Here is a 16863-nt window from a genome sequence, read left to right on the forward strand (position 1 = left end):
TCTTACGTTGTCCAAAGGATTGCACAGCTGCACCTTCACATCCGGGTGTGATGGCTTACAGGGAACAATGAAAGGATCATATTGATCTATCATAAGGGGTTTTTCTGGCAAAGGTACTATTGTTCGCAAAGGGTCTCTAACGTATACGTATATGCTGGCGTAGTGTCCTTTGTGGATCATTTCATTCATATGTTCTTTGAGATTATAACCGGAATATTTATGCATACAATAATATCGCCCCACTTCCCAAGCAGATGCGCCAATGATTGTGAGATTTGCTTGATAGAATATTTTAGGTTGGTTTATAACGTATTCAGCGCTTGAAACATAATTGATATTCTGAAACATCGTTCAAACAATTAAAATTATACATTGATGTAAAGTCCACCAACTGCACTGCGATCTTACCCATTCGTACCAAGGATCATGCCATATCCAACTGATGGGCTGTTTCGACCTACAGGAGACATTCCAGTTATCTTCATACGATAACTCCACAGTTTCATTTTTGTAATCAATCTGCGGTATATCCAAGGCAACGATAGCAACTTTGTCATCAGCTGAACATATAGAAATTGATTAGTATGGTTCAATTTTTTCTATGGCACTCGAAATCTAACCCTCGTGTCGAGTGTGATTAGTGAGCGTGAATGTTGCTGAAGTGTTTCTCGTAAAACATAAACAAAAGAACGATTGCAAGATGTTTGTTTTTGATTTCAATTATGGTTGGAAATTTTAAAATATTTTCAATTTCATTTGGACATTGTTCATGTATTTGAGACTGATTGAGTATGGAATCTTACCACTTTCGGCATGACATTCATGCTGTAGAAGTATCACTGTGAGTAGACTCATAGCAAGTAATGCAATTGCCTCTAATCTGTGCTTTTCGCCTTGAATCCTTTTCATATCTTGACACTTCTCCAAAGATTTCCTGCTTTATGACTGAAGTCTTGCAAATTGTGGACCGTAACACAATAGCTCTAACACTTGAAAAAGCCCATTCATTAATTAACTTTATTGAACAGTAGGATGACGTATATAACAGCAAAACAATAATGGGTTTTGGCATCAGCACTAGCTGTATTTTACACGATTCTCACTCCTTATAGGATGTCAATACTTCAATTTTACTTTATATTAAAATGTGTTCGGCACCAAAAAAAATATGTTGAACGGCTTACGAAATGGAACTGCACTCGCCACATACTTGCACATAACTGACCAAAGTTCTTCGAAGAATGGTGTATGGGACCAACAAAAAACCATCATAATCATCGAAATAATTGATAAACAGCATGCGTATATGCACGTATATATTGTTGCTTACCAATTTGCTGCCAAAAACTTAAACATACGGTTATTATTATAGTAACCTTGATTACATATGTTAAAAAATACAATGACTAGCCTCATAAAACAAATGACGAAAATACATAGGAGCTGATATTGTGCATTGTTCTAGCAATATTCACGGTTAGGCAAATCCCAAACCATAGTCAACACTGCGCCGCGTGCGGACCCCATTATGTTTCCATAGTGAGTTGGCTGTGTGGCGTTTGCCGACGGGGTAAACCCCACTGGCTTGTGATCTGAGAGGTTTGTTTCTCATGAATCATACATTTCACTTATGAGAATCATTCATAACGTGCATAAAGGCATGTATGCAAAGACCCACGAGCGATCCGGTAATGTCCTGCTAAAAGAAGATAATAAAAAATTCTTTAAACAACGCCAGCTGGATAACTAACGTCCGAGTATTGCAAGGTATGAGGGTATGAGGGTGTAGATTGCCGGCCAGCTACTTCAAAAATCGGGTTCTACTGCACGTCACCGAAACACTGATGAGAAATGCTGTACGTCTTGTTTGCTTCAGAAGACTTCAGAAGACTTCCACTAGAAGCGTTTCTCGTCAACCATACTCATTGTGCTAGCTCATCATTGCAACCAACGCCCCGTATCTCAGGTTCTTTGCTAGTCTTGAGGATTATGTACTCTGGTTCAAAGATGGGTTTGCTAGTGCGCTCCCTCGGTTCCGATTCGGTCGGATTTATATCCAGCATTGGTATTTCCTCCGGGAGCCCCTTCTTCTTGTGTCGTTTGCTGCCATTGGGTGGACTAGTATCGACTTTGTTGCGAATAGTAGACGAATGGCGTTCGCTGCTGATGTTAGCGAAATCGAAGTGACTGTCGTCTGAGTCCGACTTTGTTCCCGACATTTTGAGATAGTCTTTATCTTTGCGTATTTCGGAGACTGAAAGCAATTGAAAGTTAATTGAAATGATAATTGGACAAAGATGGAAGGAATTTTGATGGAGCCAAATTACTTACTGGGAGGCAAAGGTAGGATTATACCGTTAACGTAGTTTGGTGCAGGGGGAGCCAACTCCTCTGGTGGTCCTAGATTGGCCAAATAGTCCGTCTCGCCTCGTTCAATTTTCTCGGCATTCATCGCCAAATAAGGCTCGTTGAGTTCCATGTAGTGCTGCAATGCAATGAGATCGTTAGCGTGTGTGATTGACGAGATTCGACAAATCGCAGCGTTGCTACTTACATCTCGCATCTCATCTGGAAGCATGGCATTAAATCGGCTCTTAAGATCTTGGAACGTTGGTCGCGAGTCTGGCTTGACGTTCCAGCAGTTCAACATAATGTCATAAATATCGTGGTTCGAAAATTGTGGTTTATCCATCCGGTACCCATCGCGCAGCTTGTTGTAGAGCTCCTGGTTTGCCTCCATGCCCGGATATGGAACCTTGCCCAGGGAGAACAGTTCCCAGAGGACGATGCCATAGGCCCACACATCGGAGTATGTGCTGAACACGTTGTCGCTGATGCACTCGAGGGCTAGCCACTTGAATGGTAACGGTGCCTCGCCTTTCTTCTTGTAGTTATCGCTCTTGTACATCGAGCGCGCCAATCCAAAGTCACAAATTTTGACCACGTTATCTTCGCACAAAAGAATGTTACGTGCAGCCAGATCACCGTGAAGTACCTTGCGTGATGCTAGGTACTCCATACCCGCAGCAATCTGTGAGGCCCAGCAAACCAGGTCCGTTGTATTGACTGTACTAACTTTTTGCCAAAATGATTCATTCAGGATGATCGAGTTCAGATCTTCCACTGCAAATACGAAATACGCATTAGGTTAACCTCATTTTGGTGTATTGAGAAAAGGTTTGCAAATGAATCGAATTCCTTACCTTCAATCGATGTTAGAGCCGTGGATTCAGTGTTGCAACTATCGATCATACCCATGTTCTGCATTCCTGAGTGGCGCATGTAGCCCTTAGAGTTGAGTTGTTTCTTCGGATCGGCGTAAGGTTGAGTTGTGCCGCTGATGTGATTATGATAGAAAGCAGTCGGATGTTGAAGAGGATGAAGGTTGATGTTGTTTGTGGAAAACGAGAGATTTATGTACTTCAAGCCTTAGCTACATTACCCAAACACGGTTAACAGACCCAGTGAGTGTGATTAGTGATCCACCAACCACCCAGCAAGCATTACCCATACAAACACATACAAGGATAAACGAAACACAAACGAAAAACACAGACACAATTCCAATGAGGATTTCCCAGTTCCGGTATGTGGTTAGGTAACACACGTTGGTACGCATTACGGATTACGGAGCATGGACGCATGGACAGAAGACTAAACAGAGCGCATGGGATGAAACAAGAAAAATGGATAGCAGAAGATAGGAATCAGAAATTCAAAGTTTCATTAGTAGATGAGATTAAGAATGAATTGATAAGATGACTATGTTGTTAATATGATATTAGGTGATTATTCCAGTGCTTTATAAAGGCTGTAAAGTGATGTTAGCTATAATTCAATCGCTGAATGCATGTAGGCCGTAGGTATTCTTAGTGACAGTGAATTGCGAATATTAGATTCAGTTGAATGTACCATGCTTGCAGTGTTGGGGAACCAGTTGTCTTACCTATTGTATTGGTAACCACATTTAGACCACCTTAGTTCGTTCTTCTCGATCGTCGGATCGATCTCACTCGTTTCCTGATTGATTTGGTCGATAAAATGTGGTCGGCTTTTTAGTAGGAAATTTTGGACATTACCAAATGGACAGTACTCTACGATAACCATGAGTTCGCCTGTAAAAAGTGGACACGAAATCCATTTTACTATAGATGGTGTGTTAAGGCACAGGAATCTTGAACTTACGTTTGGCAATGTTCTTCGTGACGGCTCCGAGAAGATTGACCACATTAAGGTGCTGTCCCAGGTGGACCATGATCTTGAGTTCCGAAATCAATGCTCGCATTACCTCGTTGTCCGTTTGTTTCTTCACCATCTTCACCGCGACAATTGTTTCACCTTTGTTCACCATGATACCGGTGGCCGTCGCTTTCATAACCACACCGAATGCCCCGGTTCCGAGCTGCTTTCCGAGCTTGAGCCGGTCTCTCGGGAACTCGTATTCCGAGTTGTAAGGAAGTAGATCAGCTTGTTCGTCGAGCGCAACGTGGGGATTGTAGCACCTCAGATTACCTTCCTCAAAATTGGCTAAACCGGCTGCCTTCATGGCCTTCACTTCCTTCTTTTTTTTGCAGTAGAACAACGAAATGAGGACAATCGCTATAATCAGCAGTAGCAGCAGCGCAACGATGGCATAGATAAGGGTCTTCTTCACCACAGCAGCTAGAAATGCGATTGAATGAGAGAAATAGAGAGCATACGTTAATCATCCATTGAACTGATGTGTATCCCGGCATTATGAATGAAGCTTACTGCGGACAGCAACATTCCAGGATTTTATGATTTTGCCTTCCTTATTCTCTGCCCTACACTCATACAATCCGAGCTCATCTGGTTTCATATATTCGTAGGTGAGAACCGTTCTGGTAAGGTGAATGCGTGAGTTATTTTTCTCTATTTCTAATGGCATGTTATCCTTAAACCATGTGATTTCGGGCTCAGGCGTTCCAATGACATCGCAATCGAAAATAATGATAGACGTTGTGTCGACAAACATACTCTGCTCCTCGCTCCCCGACAATAACTTCGGAGCCACCGGAACTAGCACGTCCATGTAAGTGGTGTTACTTTCCGTCGCCCCATCGATGGTCTTTACGTAACAAGAGATTTCACCAGATTGGTCACGCGCTACGTTATCGATCGTCTGCCGAGCTTCCCAGGCGAACGATTTGGCCGAGTAGGTTACAATGACTCTATCATGTAGTTCTTTTCCATTGAGCTTAAAGATGATTTCTTTAGTGTAGTTGTAGACAAGCGCCGAGCAAACGTACGTTACTGTATCGCCGACGGTTACAATCTCCTTAGGGTGTACCTGCTCCACAACGATCGGTGCGGGTAGATCGCTCACCAGCAGATCGGTCTGTACGGTTTCGCTTCCTTCAGTGTTGGTCGCCTTACAGTACACGATTCCTGGCTGATTGGCGATAAATGTGTAGTTGCACGATGATGCGATGATCGAGGTTTCATTTGTACAGTTGACTATCTAGCAAGACGACAACGAGGAAGAAAGAGAAGAGGGGACAATTAGTTAAAAAAAAATTTATGATCATAAATGTATGGCTTAGATAGCTATCGAATAATTATCATAGAGTAAGTAAGAAGGGAAGAAGGTTGCAGATAAGCTTCCAGGGAGTGTCTTACTTGCTCCTTCTTGCACCTACTTTTTCCTCCAGGAGCACGGGCTGTAATGGCGCATTGGGATAACAAATCCATTTGATAGAGCTGGTTTGGGTTAGTTGTCTTAAATTATTGACTAATGTTGGGGTAAATTTTCTCAGATATTAGTTCACTTCAGTTATTGTTACGTGACAATGCTAATAGCAGGCGTAAGCACAGCAACGAATTCGCACTAACATAATAAAATGACTTGAGTAGATTACAAGTGCAGAATCATGAGCACAGGTGAAAGGTCTTTTACTTACATCCCATTTATCCGATGCCGAGCTAGCCATCCTGGAACAGTTTCGCCACCAGACCTCCATCCATGGTTTAAACATGAAGGATATCACTGGTACCGAATAGCCAATGCTACGGCACATGAAATCAACTGTTTCACCTGGCTTCACGAGCTTGGGCTTATCAAGATGTGCGATCGGTTTCTCTGAAACAAAAATAATCATGCATTTAGCATTCCCAATTGGACATCGGAAGGATTATTTGCTGTTCAAAGCTTACCAAAAACGTAAACAGGCATATTGAAATGAGAGTGAACCGAGCCAGCCGTCGCATTTACGGTGTACATTCCGGTATCGTTAACCATGGGATCGTAGATCGTCAGTCTTAGGTCCTTCTCGGTTTTAAAAATCTTGTATTTTCTGCCGTGGGTGGTCTCGGTCAGCTCCTTATCATTATCCTTCGTCCAGTATGCGGTGATGTTGCGGGGGTACGATCGATACTGTATGATGATATTAATCGGCCGTGCTATTTTGTCTTCGTGGAGTCTATATTCGATTTTGGGTAATTTGTTCTCGTCACTCAGAGTCAAAAAGTCTGGGACAATGGAGTTTTGTAGCGGTACGCCGCTTTCGATGGACGATTCGGCAACCGCTGCACAATGTAATGGAAGATGAAGATGACATATCTCGGTCCATAAAAAATGACACAGTAAATCGCATAAACACGAATATATTATTCACAAAAGATTAAAGTTCAAATAACGAATAGACAAAACAACTATAACAAACAGCTAGTCATTTAAACGATCCAGTGAGTTACTTATCACGCATAAGGGTACTTTGTACAGTTGATATAAGGTTATTATTTAGTTGCACAAGGTTTAGTAGAACAAAGGTGCAACTGACAATTAATCAAACCCGGAACCACCACTTTGTACGAGCGTGAATCAAATATAAACGAGACTTTATTTTTAGCAAATTTATTTTTAGTTTAAACGCACAAAATGTTTTTTTTTATTTTTCGACATAATCCCCTGATTCCGAAACACATTTTTTCCAGCGGATAGGCAGCTTTTTAATATATTTCTTGTAGAAAGATGTTGGTCGTGTTTGCTGCCAATTGGGCAAATGAGGTTTTATCCTCAGTATCATTGTTGAATCTTTTGTCTCCCAAAATTTCCTTGAGAGAGATAAACACATGAAAGCCACAGGGTAACAGGTCAGGACTGTAACGGGAGTGTTCCAATTTTTCTCACCTCAGTTGCTCCATGCAAGTTGGATCTCACTTAAATCATTACAAGAATCGTTCGCATTAATTGTCCTGTAGTGATACGACATCTGTCATTCTCAGTAAGCCGTCTAAAGGATTAAATGTTATGCGTTCTTAGGCTGGTGCGAGGTCTGCGGTTGTGGCTCTCATATTCAACACGATTACGACCCGAAAAGATTTTTTAAGCTATGCAACCACTCACGCTCACGACAGTGTTTCTTTCCGGAGGTATGCAGTGGATCTCCTTAAGATTTCGATCAGTTTTACGCCTTCTACGGCGAGAAACTTAATTAAAATATTTTGCGCAAATGACGAAGGTACCTCATGCAGAAAAATTATTACTGTGGACACTGGGAGCGTCAAGGAAGCGATCCGGGGCGCTTTTCATATTCCTGACAAACCAACCCAACAACTCAAAAAGCGAGAACGTTCTATCTTGATTTTTGTGACCGTAGGACGAAAAGTCTCGATTGATTCATCCTCGTAATTAGAATCGTGAAAAGTTTTCAAAATCGTGTGTCGTTCGTGTGTGAAAGTATGTTCCAAGACGCAGTACGGGAAGGACTGTTGAGAGCCCCGTATGAAAGTAGAACACTAGCTGCATACGCAGAATAGTTGGCTGAATTCTACTGACTGACACTACGTATACATGCTAGATAGCAAGAATATGAATAACCTGAAGAAAACATCTATGTTTTGAGCACATAAAAGGAAACGGAAATGAAGAACGAATTATTATTTTCAACAAACATTTAGCGGCAATTAACATTGAAAAGCGATAGAAAAAGATCCAGTAAGAGACGACAGAACAGAAGTGCAAGACATAGATAATATAGAGAGTAACTACTCGGTTAAGTAATGGAGTTTTATGTTTGTATCTGTCTTCGCGCTCATCTGTACTAGTTTCAAAACCAATAATTTCGCATGATAAATCTTCATACACCACTTGCAGAATCCAGCTGACATTCGTATTATGGAGCAACCGACATTTTACCCATGTTATATAACAGTATCATCGGATTCGGACTGATTATATGTGTTACCGATAGTCCCGATATCGGTAACGGGATTATCGATAGGGCTCGTGCGCAACCGTAAGAGGCTCTCCTGCGCGTACCTGTGCGTACGCGCAGGAGGGCACATTATTAGAAAATGATAAGGAAAACAGTGTTAAGCAAGCAGCCGCGAACAGCGGATTGTTTTATGAGTTGCTCCTTCATTTGAGTAATCAAATAAAATAGAGCTTCATGAAACCGAAGTTCGCGCTTCTTTGCATTTCATTGCAATATGCATGCGGCGATAAAAGCGCATGAAACATAAGAACTCTTCGTCCACTTATACATATCTGGTATAGCTATCCGGTGGATTGTGAGTCTACGGCACTATACCATCACAAACCCACCGTAAGTTACTAACAAAACTACATGTCCTTTCAATTCGGAACATACTAACGGAACACATATTTATACTAATCAAAGCTCTCTGATCTTATTTTGATTTTGCAGGAAATGATTAGAACTATTATGGACGTGAGTTGGATAGGAGATATGTATCTAATGTCATGTTACCTGTCACAAACGAGGCTTGTCGAAACACTGATAGAATAACGATGCTCGTAAACACTAATATCACAGTCGCTGTTCTACCCATGATGGTGCTAATGTAATTCTCTAATTTGCACTGCTCCTCTTCTGGTTCTCCTCCACGGCACTATGCACTGGCCGTGGCAACTGCTGGAATATTTTCTTGTCACTCAACACCAACAGTAGCGCTATGAGGAACAAGAATTTGTTTGAACATCACGATTAGTGTTGTGTTGCTTTCTGGACTTTCACTCATAATTGTTTATATCTCCGAACACACGCTTCAGTTAGGCAACGAGATAGTCTCGAATTTCCATTTAATATAACTAAACTGCTTAGAGAACCTTTCTTTGGAGACTGTTGTCTCACGTAAAATTACGGTTTAAGAGACTAGTGCAATAAGATCATTTAAAATAAGATTCGAAGCACTACGAGTGCTCACATCTACTAAGCGCTAGCTTTTGAGGAATAAACGATTAACCCCAATTGAAAACACCGAAGTAAAAAAATACACACTCGTCCCCCATCACGCACTGCATTTCCGGCTTGTTTGAGCAGAAATTAGAGAACTGTACATTCCCCAGCTCGATACGATAATATGTCGCAACGGTTCATCTATGATAGACAATAAATAACTGTCCGAATGTTAAAAAATAACTCCTTACGCGTGTGCATCGAATTTGTTGATGGCTGATTATGAAATACACTTATTCACCACCTATGCTGTCCTTTGAAGGCCACTGATCATGGCGTGTGGAAAGTATCCTGATAGCAAGAGTGGCTCTCTGAACTGTAGTTAAACCATTATAACACCTGCAGCACGAAAAACAAGATACTAACTGGACTAACAGTTGCAGAAGACTGAGATGACCCAGCTAACTAACGCAGACTTCTGCTGGCAAGCTGCTTTCTAGCGCAATGTATGAATTAACAGCTAGGCTGGGGAATAGTTAGAAATTTGCAATGTTCCATAAACACAGATATTGATACTTATTTCACATTCCAATTCTGGCGTATTCGGCACGCACGGTATCATTTCTTTACAAGCAAAATTCCAGCCGTTACCGCCATTGCGAGATTTGCGCGAATTAGCACGATGAAAGTTTACTTTATTTACACGCATTCTAATGCAACGGGCGTACTCAGATTGGTAACGCGAATGTATCGAAGGGTCAACGATGACGACTTCGGCACCAGGAGAAGGCGAAATCGGGTACCTGCCGTGCCTCAACTTTCGCAGAATGAAAACCTCGAATGGTACGAAGATGCCTCTCATCTACCGACGGAGTTTGCATACTTACTGGTGAGTAGCTCAAATCGGTTGCTTTTTTGTAAGGAAATACAAACCAAACTAGTACCAAACTAGTTGAACAAAGTAAGTCAATAGTGATCGATCTTTTCCGTCAGATGGACACTCATAGCTACCAGCAACACCATAGCCCTCATGACCAGCGGTTGATGGCGTGGAGATTGCGGTGGTAATGGATGAGCAGCAGCTTTGGCACCGACCAAACGTCAGGGGTCAGAAGGCTTACTTGATCCTTGGCGGCCGTATGTGTGATTGCAGACACGATCCCTATGAGGATCCTCATTGCGGGAGGCCGGGTTCGCTACGAGAGTCATTGTACGATTGGCTTTGGCGGCGGGACGAAGTGAAGGCGATGTTTAAACAGTGGCAACGATAATGAGACAAAGGCGAGACGCGTGCTGCGCACATATAGTTGCAGCTTTACATCCGGGTATGTTGACTTACAGGGAATAATTAAGTGATCCTATCTATCTGATAATGCTGCTAGCGTTTAAATTGTTTCTCGGGCGCATGCGCATATGCTGACAATATGACCTTCGTCGACAACAATTGATCGTCGACGAATCTTTATGTACGCATATCGTTCCACTTCCCAAGAAGATGGACTACTGTTTTAATAATCGTTCCATATTTTCTGTCTGGTACGTATGTAGGAAAGTCGGTGAACAACTTTCACATCTTTAGAGCAGCTAGCAGCTAGCCGATATGCTCCTGCCACAAATAAAAAAACATAGTGTCGTATTGACATAAAAACCAATAAGCAGCAATGCTATAAAAACACCTTTACACTATTGAGGAGAAAAAAATATAGCTGAACACATTTAAATCCAACATACATGTAAATCACATGAATATTTTCAAATGAACAAATTTAAGGGAAAAAAAATCTTTGGAATCCTGAATGATTGACCAGATCTGAATGATTGAGCAAAATAAAAGTACTTTCAGTTAACGGTAAACAGAGGTTAGGGTTAACTAACAGATCAATTAAATTGTTTCGTCGTAATTCTAGGTACATAAAAGATGTTTAGTTTACCTCAATGCAATCCATGTTCAAACGCTAATAAAGTTCAGAGCCGTTTCAAAAATTTCATTGCTTTTATTGGTGCATGCAATGTTGATAGGGAAATCAAGTTTCCAAATAATCATGGTTTCGTTGCTCGTTTGTTCATTGATTTGTTTCAGACATGAGAAACAATTGCGACATTTCTACATTTTGCGAACCACATCTCACCATGTGTATAAATTATGATAACCTCCGGCATTGACAAAACCTTCGGAAGTCGTTTTTTCGGTACAATATTATTCTAATAAGTTCACGACCTGCATACACAATGCGGATTTCATATTATACTTCTGTTGAAACAGAAGCTATTAGCAACAAGCTCGCTGAAATGAATGAACTTTACAAGTGTTTTCTTAAATACATTAAACAAATCTTTGTTTGTTTATTTTGATTTTATTCATAATAATTAAGAGATGAAATTCTATAGTACATTGTTTTGCGGCCAATGCGCAGTCATCTAGCTCTTCGTTGGACAACTCAGAGAGAAAGTGAGTACACTAACACAGCACGCACAACTGTAAAGTTTGTTACAAAAATAGTGTCCAGTTCTCTTCCATTTGTTACGTCCTGAAATGCTGTGCGTCTTGTCTGCCTCGGGTGACTATTACTGTAACTGCCACTAGCATCGCTTCTCGTCTACCGTACTCAACGCGATATAACCGGGATTACTGATGGCATCCTGACTAGCGCTCGATAGCTCATCTTTGCTACCAACGCCCCGCATCGCAGGACCTTTGCTAGTCTTGAGGTTTATGTACTCCGGTTCGGGGTTGTGTTTGCTAGTGCGTTCCCTCGGTTTGGGGCTGATGGCTTCCTGTTCTCCATCCGAGTAGAACCCATTGGCTACCGCCGAAAGACGATTGGTATCCAGCATTGGTATTTCCTCCGGGAGCCCCTTCTTCTTGTGTCGTTTGCTGCCATTGGGTGGACTAGTATCGAGATTGTTGCGAATGGTAGGAGAATGGCGTTCGCTGCTGAAGTTAGCGAAATCGAACTGACTGTCGTCTGAGTCCGACTTTGCTCCCGACATTTTGAGATAGTCTTTATCTTTGCGTATTTCGGAGACTGAAAGCAATTGAAAGTTAATTGAAATGATAATTGGACAAAGATGGAAGGAATTGTGATGCAGCCAAATTACTTACTGTGAGGCAAAGGTAGGATTATACCGTTAACGTAGTTTGGCGCAGAGGGAGCCAACTCCTCTGGTGGTCCTAGATTGGCCAAATAGTCCGTCTCGCCTCGTTCAATTTTCTCGGCATTCATCGCCAAATAAGGCTCGTTGAGTTCCATGTAGTGCTGCAATGCAATGAGATCGTTAGCGTGTGTGATTGACGAGATTCGACAAATCGCAGCGTTGCTACTTACATCCCGCATCTCATCTGGAAGCATGGCATTAAATCGGCTCTTAAGATCTTGGAACGTTGGTCGCGAGTCTGGCTTGACGTTCCAGCAGTTCAACATAATGTCATAAATATCGTGGTTCGAAAATTGTGGTTTATCCATCCGGTACCCATCGCGCAGCTTGTTGTAGAGCTCCTGGTTTGCCTCCATGCCCGGATATGGAACCTTGCCGAGGGAGAACAGTTCCCAGAGGACGATGCCATAGGCCCACACATCGGAGTATGTACTGAACACGTTGTCGCTGATGCACTCGAGGGCTAGCCACTTGAATGGTAACGGTGCCTCGCCTTTCTTCTTGTAGTTATCGCTCTTGTACATCGAGCGCGCCAATCCAAAGTCACAAATTTTGACCACGTTATCTTCGCACAAAAGAATGTTACGTGCAGCCAGATCACCGTGAAGTACCTTGCGTGATGCTAGGTACTCCATACCCGCAGCAATCTGTGAGGCCCAGCAAACCAGGTCCGTTGTATTGATTGTACTAACTTTTCGCCAAAAAGGTTCATTCAGGATGATCGAGTCCAGATCTTCCACTGCAAATACAAAATAGCCATGAGGTTAAACGTTTTTGGTGTATTGAGAAAAGGTTTGCAAATGAATCGGATTCCTTACCTTCAATCGATGTTAGAGCCGTGGATTCAGTGTTGCAACTATCGATCATACCCATGTTCTGCATTCCTGAGTGGCGCATGTAGCCCTTAGAGTTGAGTTGTTTCTTCGGATCGGCGTAAGGTTGAGTTGTCCCGCTGATGTGATTATGATAGAAAGCAGTCGGATGTTGAAGAGGATGATGGTTGATGTTGTTTGTGGAAAACGAGAGATTTATGTACTTCAAGCCTTGGCTACATTACCGAAACACGGTTAACAGACCCAGTGAGTGTGATTAGTGATCCACCAACCACCCAGCAAGCATTACCCATACAAACACATACAAGGATAATCGAAACACAAACGAAAAACACAGACACAATTCCAATGAGGATTTCCCAGTTCCGGTATGAGGTTAGGTAACACACGTTGGTACGCATTACGGATTACGGAGCATTACGCATGGACAGAAGACCACACAGAGCGCATAGGATGAAACAAGAAAATGGATAGCAGAAGATAGAAATAGGAATCAGAAATTCAAAGTTTCATTAGTAGATGAGATTAAGAATGAATTGATAAGATGACTATGTTGTTAAGATGGTATTCTTAGTGACAGTGAATTGCGAATATCAGATTCAGTTGAGTGTACCATGCTTGCAGTGTTGGGGAACCAGTTGCCTTACCTATTGTATTGGTAACCACATTTAGACCACCTTAGTTCGTTCTTCTCGATCGTCGGATCGATCTCACTCGTTTCCTGATTGATTTGGTCGATAAAATGTGGTCGGCTTTTTAGTAGGAAATTTTGGACATTACCAAATGGACAGTACTCTACGATAACCATGAGTGCGCCTGTAAAAAGTGGACACGAAATCCATTTTACTATAGATGGTGTGTTAAGGCACAGGAATCTTGAACTTACGTTTGGCAATGTTCTTGGTGACGGCTCCGAGCAGATTGACCACATTAAGGTGCTGTCCCAGGTGGACCATGATCTTGAGTTCCGAAATCAATGCTCGCATTACCTCGTTGTCCGTTTGTTTCTTCACCATCTTCACCGCGACAATTGTTTCACCTTTGTTCCCCATGATACCGGTGGCCGTCGCTTTCATAACCACACCGAATGCCCCGGTTCCGAGCTGCTTTCCGAGCTTGAGCCGGTCTCGCGGGAACTCGTATTCCGAGTTGTAGGGAAGTAGATCAGCTTGTTCATCGAGCGCAACGTGGGGATTGTAGCACCTCAGATTACCTTCCTCAAAATTGGCTAAACCGGCTGCCTTCATGGCCTTCACCTCCTTCTTTTTTTTGCAGTAGAACAACGAAATGAGGACAATCGCTATAATCAGCAGTAGCAGTAGCGCAACGATGGCATAGATAAGGGTCTTCTTCACCACAGCAGCTAGAAATGCGATTGAATGAGAGAAATAGAGAGCATACGTTAATCATCCATTAAACTGATGTGTATCCCGGCATTATGAATGAAGCTTACTGCGGACATCAACATTCCAGGATTTTATGATTTTGCCTTCCTTATTCTCTGCCCTACACTCATACAACCCGAGCTCATCTGGTTTCATATATTCGTAGGTGAGAACCGTTCTGGTAAGGTGAATGCGTGAGTTATTTTTCTCTATTTCTAGTGGCATGTTATCCTTAAACCATGTTATTTCGGGCTCAGGCGTTCCAATGACATCGCAATCAAAAACAATGATAGATGTTGTGTCGACAGTCATACTCTGCTCCTCGCTCTCCGACAATAACTTCGGAGCCACCGGAACTAGCACGTCCATGTAAGTGGTGTTACTTTCCGTCGCCCCATCGATGGTCTTTACGTAGCAAGAGATTTCACCAGATTGTTCACGTGCTACGTTATCGATCGTCAGCCGAGCTTCCCAGGCGAACGATTTGGCTGAGTAGGTTACAATGACTCTATCATGTAGTTCTTTTCCATTGAGCTTAAAGATGATTTCTTTAGTGTAGTTGTAGACAAGCGCCGAGCAAACGTACGTTACTGTATCGCCGACGGTTACAATCTCCTTAGGGTGTACCCGCTCCATAACGATCGGTGCGGGTAGATCGCTCACCAGCAGATTGGTCTGTACGGTTTCGCTTCCTTCAGTGTTGGTCGCCTTACAGTACACGATTCCTGGCTGATTGGCGATAAATGTGTAGTTGCACGATGATGCGATCGAGGTTTCATTTGTACAGTTGACCATCTAGCAAGACGACAACGAGGACGAAAGAGAAGAGGGGACAATTAGTTAAAAAAAATTTTTTAAGATCATAAATGTATGGCTTAGATAGCTATCGAATAATTATCATAGAGTAAGTAAGAAGGGAAGAAGGTTGCAGATAAGCTTCCAGAGAGTGTCTTACTTGCTCCTTCTGCACCTACTTTTCCCTCCAGGAGCACGGGCTGTAATGGCGCATTGGGATAACAAATCCATTTGATAGAGCTGGTTCTGGTTAGTTGTCTTAAATTATTGACTAATGTTGGGGTAAATTTTCTCAGATATTAGTTCACTTCGGTTATTGTTACGTGACAATGCTAATCGCAGGCGCAAGCACCACAACGAATTCGCACTCACATAATAAAATGTCTTGAGTAGATTACAAGATCAGAATCATGAGCACGGGTGATAGGTCTTTTACTTACATTCCAATTATGCGCCAGTTTATCCGCCATGGAACAGTTTTGCCACGACTCTTCCAGGCATGGTTTAAACATGAAGGTAATCACCGGTACCGGGCAGCCAATGCTACGGCACATGAAATCAACTGTTTCACCCGGCTTCACGAACTTTGACTCATTAAGATGTGCGATCGGTTTCTCTGAAACAAAAAGAATCATGCATTTAGCATTCCCAATTGGACATCGGAAGGATGATTTGCTGTTCAAAGCTTACCGGGAACGTAAACAGGCATATTGAAATGAGAGTGAACCGAGCCAGCCGTCGCATTTACGGTGTACATTCCGGAATCGTATACCGTGGGATTGTAGATCGTCAGTCTTAGGTCCTTCTCGGTTTTAAAAATCTTGTATTTGCTGCCGTGGGTCAGCTCCTTATTATTATCCTTCGTCCAGTATGCGGTGATGTTGCGGGGGTACGATCGATACTGTATGATGATATTAATCGGCCGTGCTATTTTGTCTTCGTGGAGTCTATATTCGATTTTGGGTAATTTGTTCTCGTCACTCAGAGTCAAAAAATCTGGGACAATGGAGTTTTGTAGCGGTACGCCGCTTTCGATGGACGATTCGGCAACCGCTGCACAATGTAATCGAAGATGAAGATGACATATCTCGGTCCATAAAAAATGACACAGTAAATCGCATAAACACGAATATATTATTCACACAAGATTAAAGTTCAAATAACGAATAGACAAAACAACTATAACAAACAGCTAGTCATTTAAACGATCCAGTGAGTTACTTATCACGCATAAGGGTACTTTGTACAGTTGATATAAGGTTATTATTTAGTTGCACAAGGTTTAGTAGAACAAAGGTGCAACTGACAATTAATCAAACCCGGAACCACCACTTTGTACGAGCGTGAATCAAATATAAACGAGACTTTATTTTTAGCAAATTTATTTTTAGTTTAAACGCACAAAATGTTTTTTTTTTATTTTTCGACATAATCCCCTGATTCCGAAACACATTTTTTCCAGCGGATGGGCAGCTTTTTAATATATTTCTTGTAGAAAGATGTTGGTCGTGTTTGCTGCCAATTGGGCAAATG

At 42.1% G+C, this 16863-nt stretch overlaps 1 protein-coding gene across 1 annotated transcript; it reads right to left on the reverse strand.

Moving 5' to 3' along the window:
- Window positions 1–1002: 1002 nt before the first annotated feature.
- LOC125960224 (vascular endothelial growth factor receptor 1-like) lies at window positions 1003–16124 on the reverse strand. The gene is made up of 9 exons (XM_049693509.1): window positions 16021–16124; window positions 15771–15946; window positions 14604–15330; window positions 14037–14513; window positions 13798–13966; window positions 13136–13269; window positions 2555–3123; window positions 2332–2485; window positions 1003–2254 (listed from the first exon to the last, which is right to left on the reverse strand). Exons 1-9 carry the CDS (start codon window positions 16085–16087, stop codon window positions 1923–1925), a joined length of 2805 nt encoding a protein of 934 aa, XP_049549466.1. The 5' UTR covers window positions 16088–16124; the 3' UTR covers window positions 1003–1922.
- Window positions 16125–16863: the final 739 nt, after the last annotated feature.

This window comes from Anopheles darlingi, chromosome 2 (genome assembly GCF_943734745.1).
Source record: "Anopheles darlingi chromosome 2, idAnoDarlMG_H_01, whole genome shotgun sequence".
Taxonomy (NCBI): Eukaryota; Metazoa; Arthropoda; class Insecta; order Diptera; family Culicidae; genus Anopheles; species Anopheles darlingi.

What these genes read in the sequence shown, in the direction of transcription:
- LOC125960224 (XM_049693509.1), bottom strand. Translation starts at nt 16,087, where the DNA reads ATGTACACCGTAAATGCGACGGCTGGCTCGGTTCACTCTCATTTCAAT. An exon ending in TATGCCTGTTTACGTTCCCG is followed by an intron (nt 15,947 to 16,020) that starts GTAAGCTTTGAA and finishes TTTTTGTTTCAG; the next exon opens with AGAAACCGATCGCACATCTT. An exon ending in TTCCAGATGAGATGCGAGAT is followed by an intron (nt 2,486 to 2,554) that starts GTAAGTAGCAAC and finishes ATTGCATTGCAG; the next exon opens with CACTACATGGAACTCAACGA.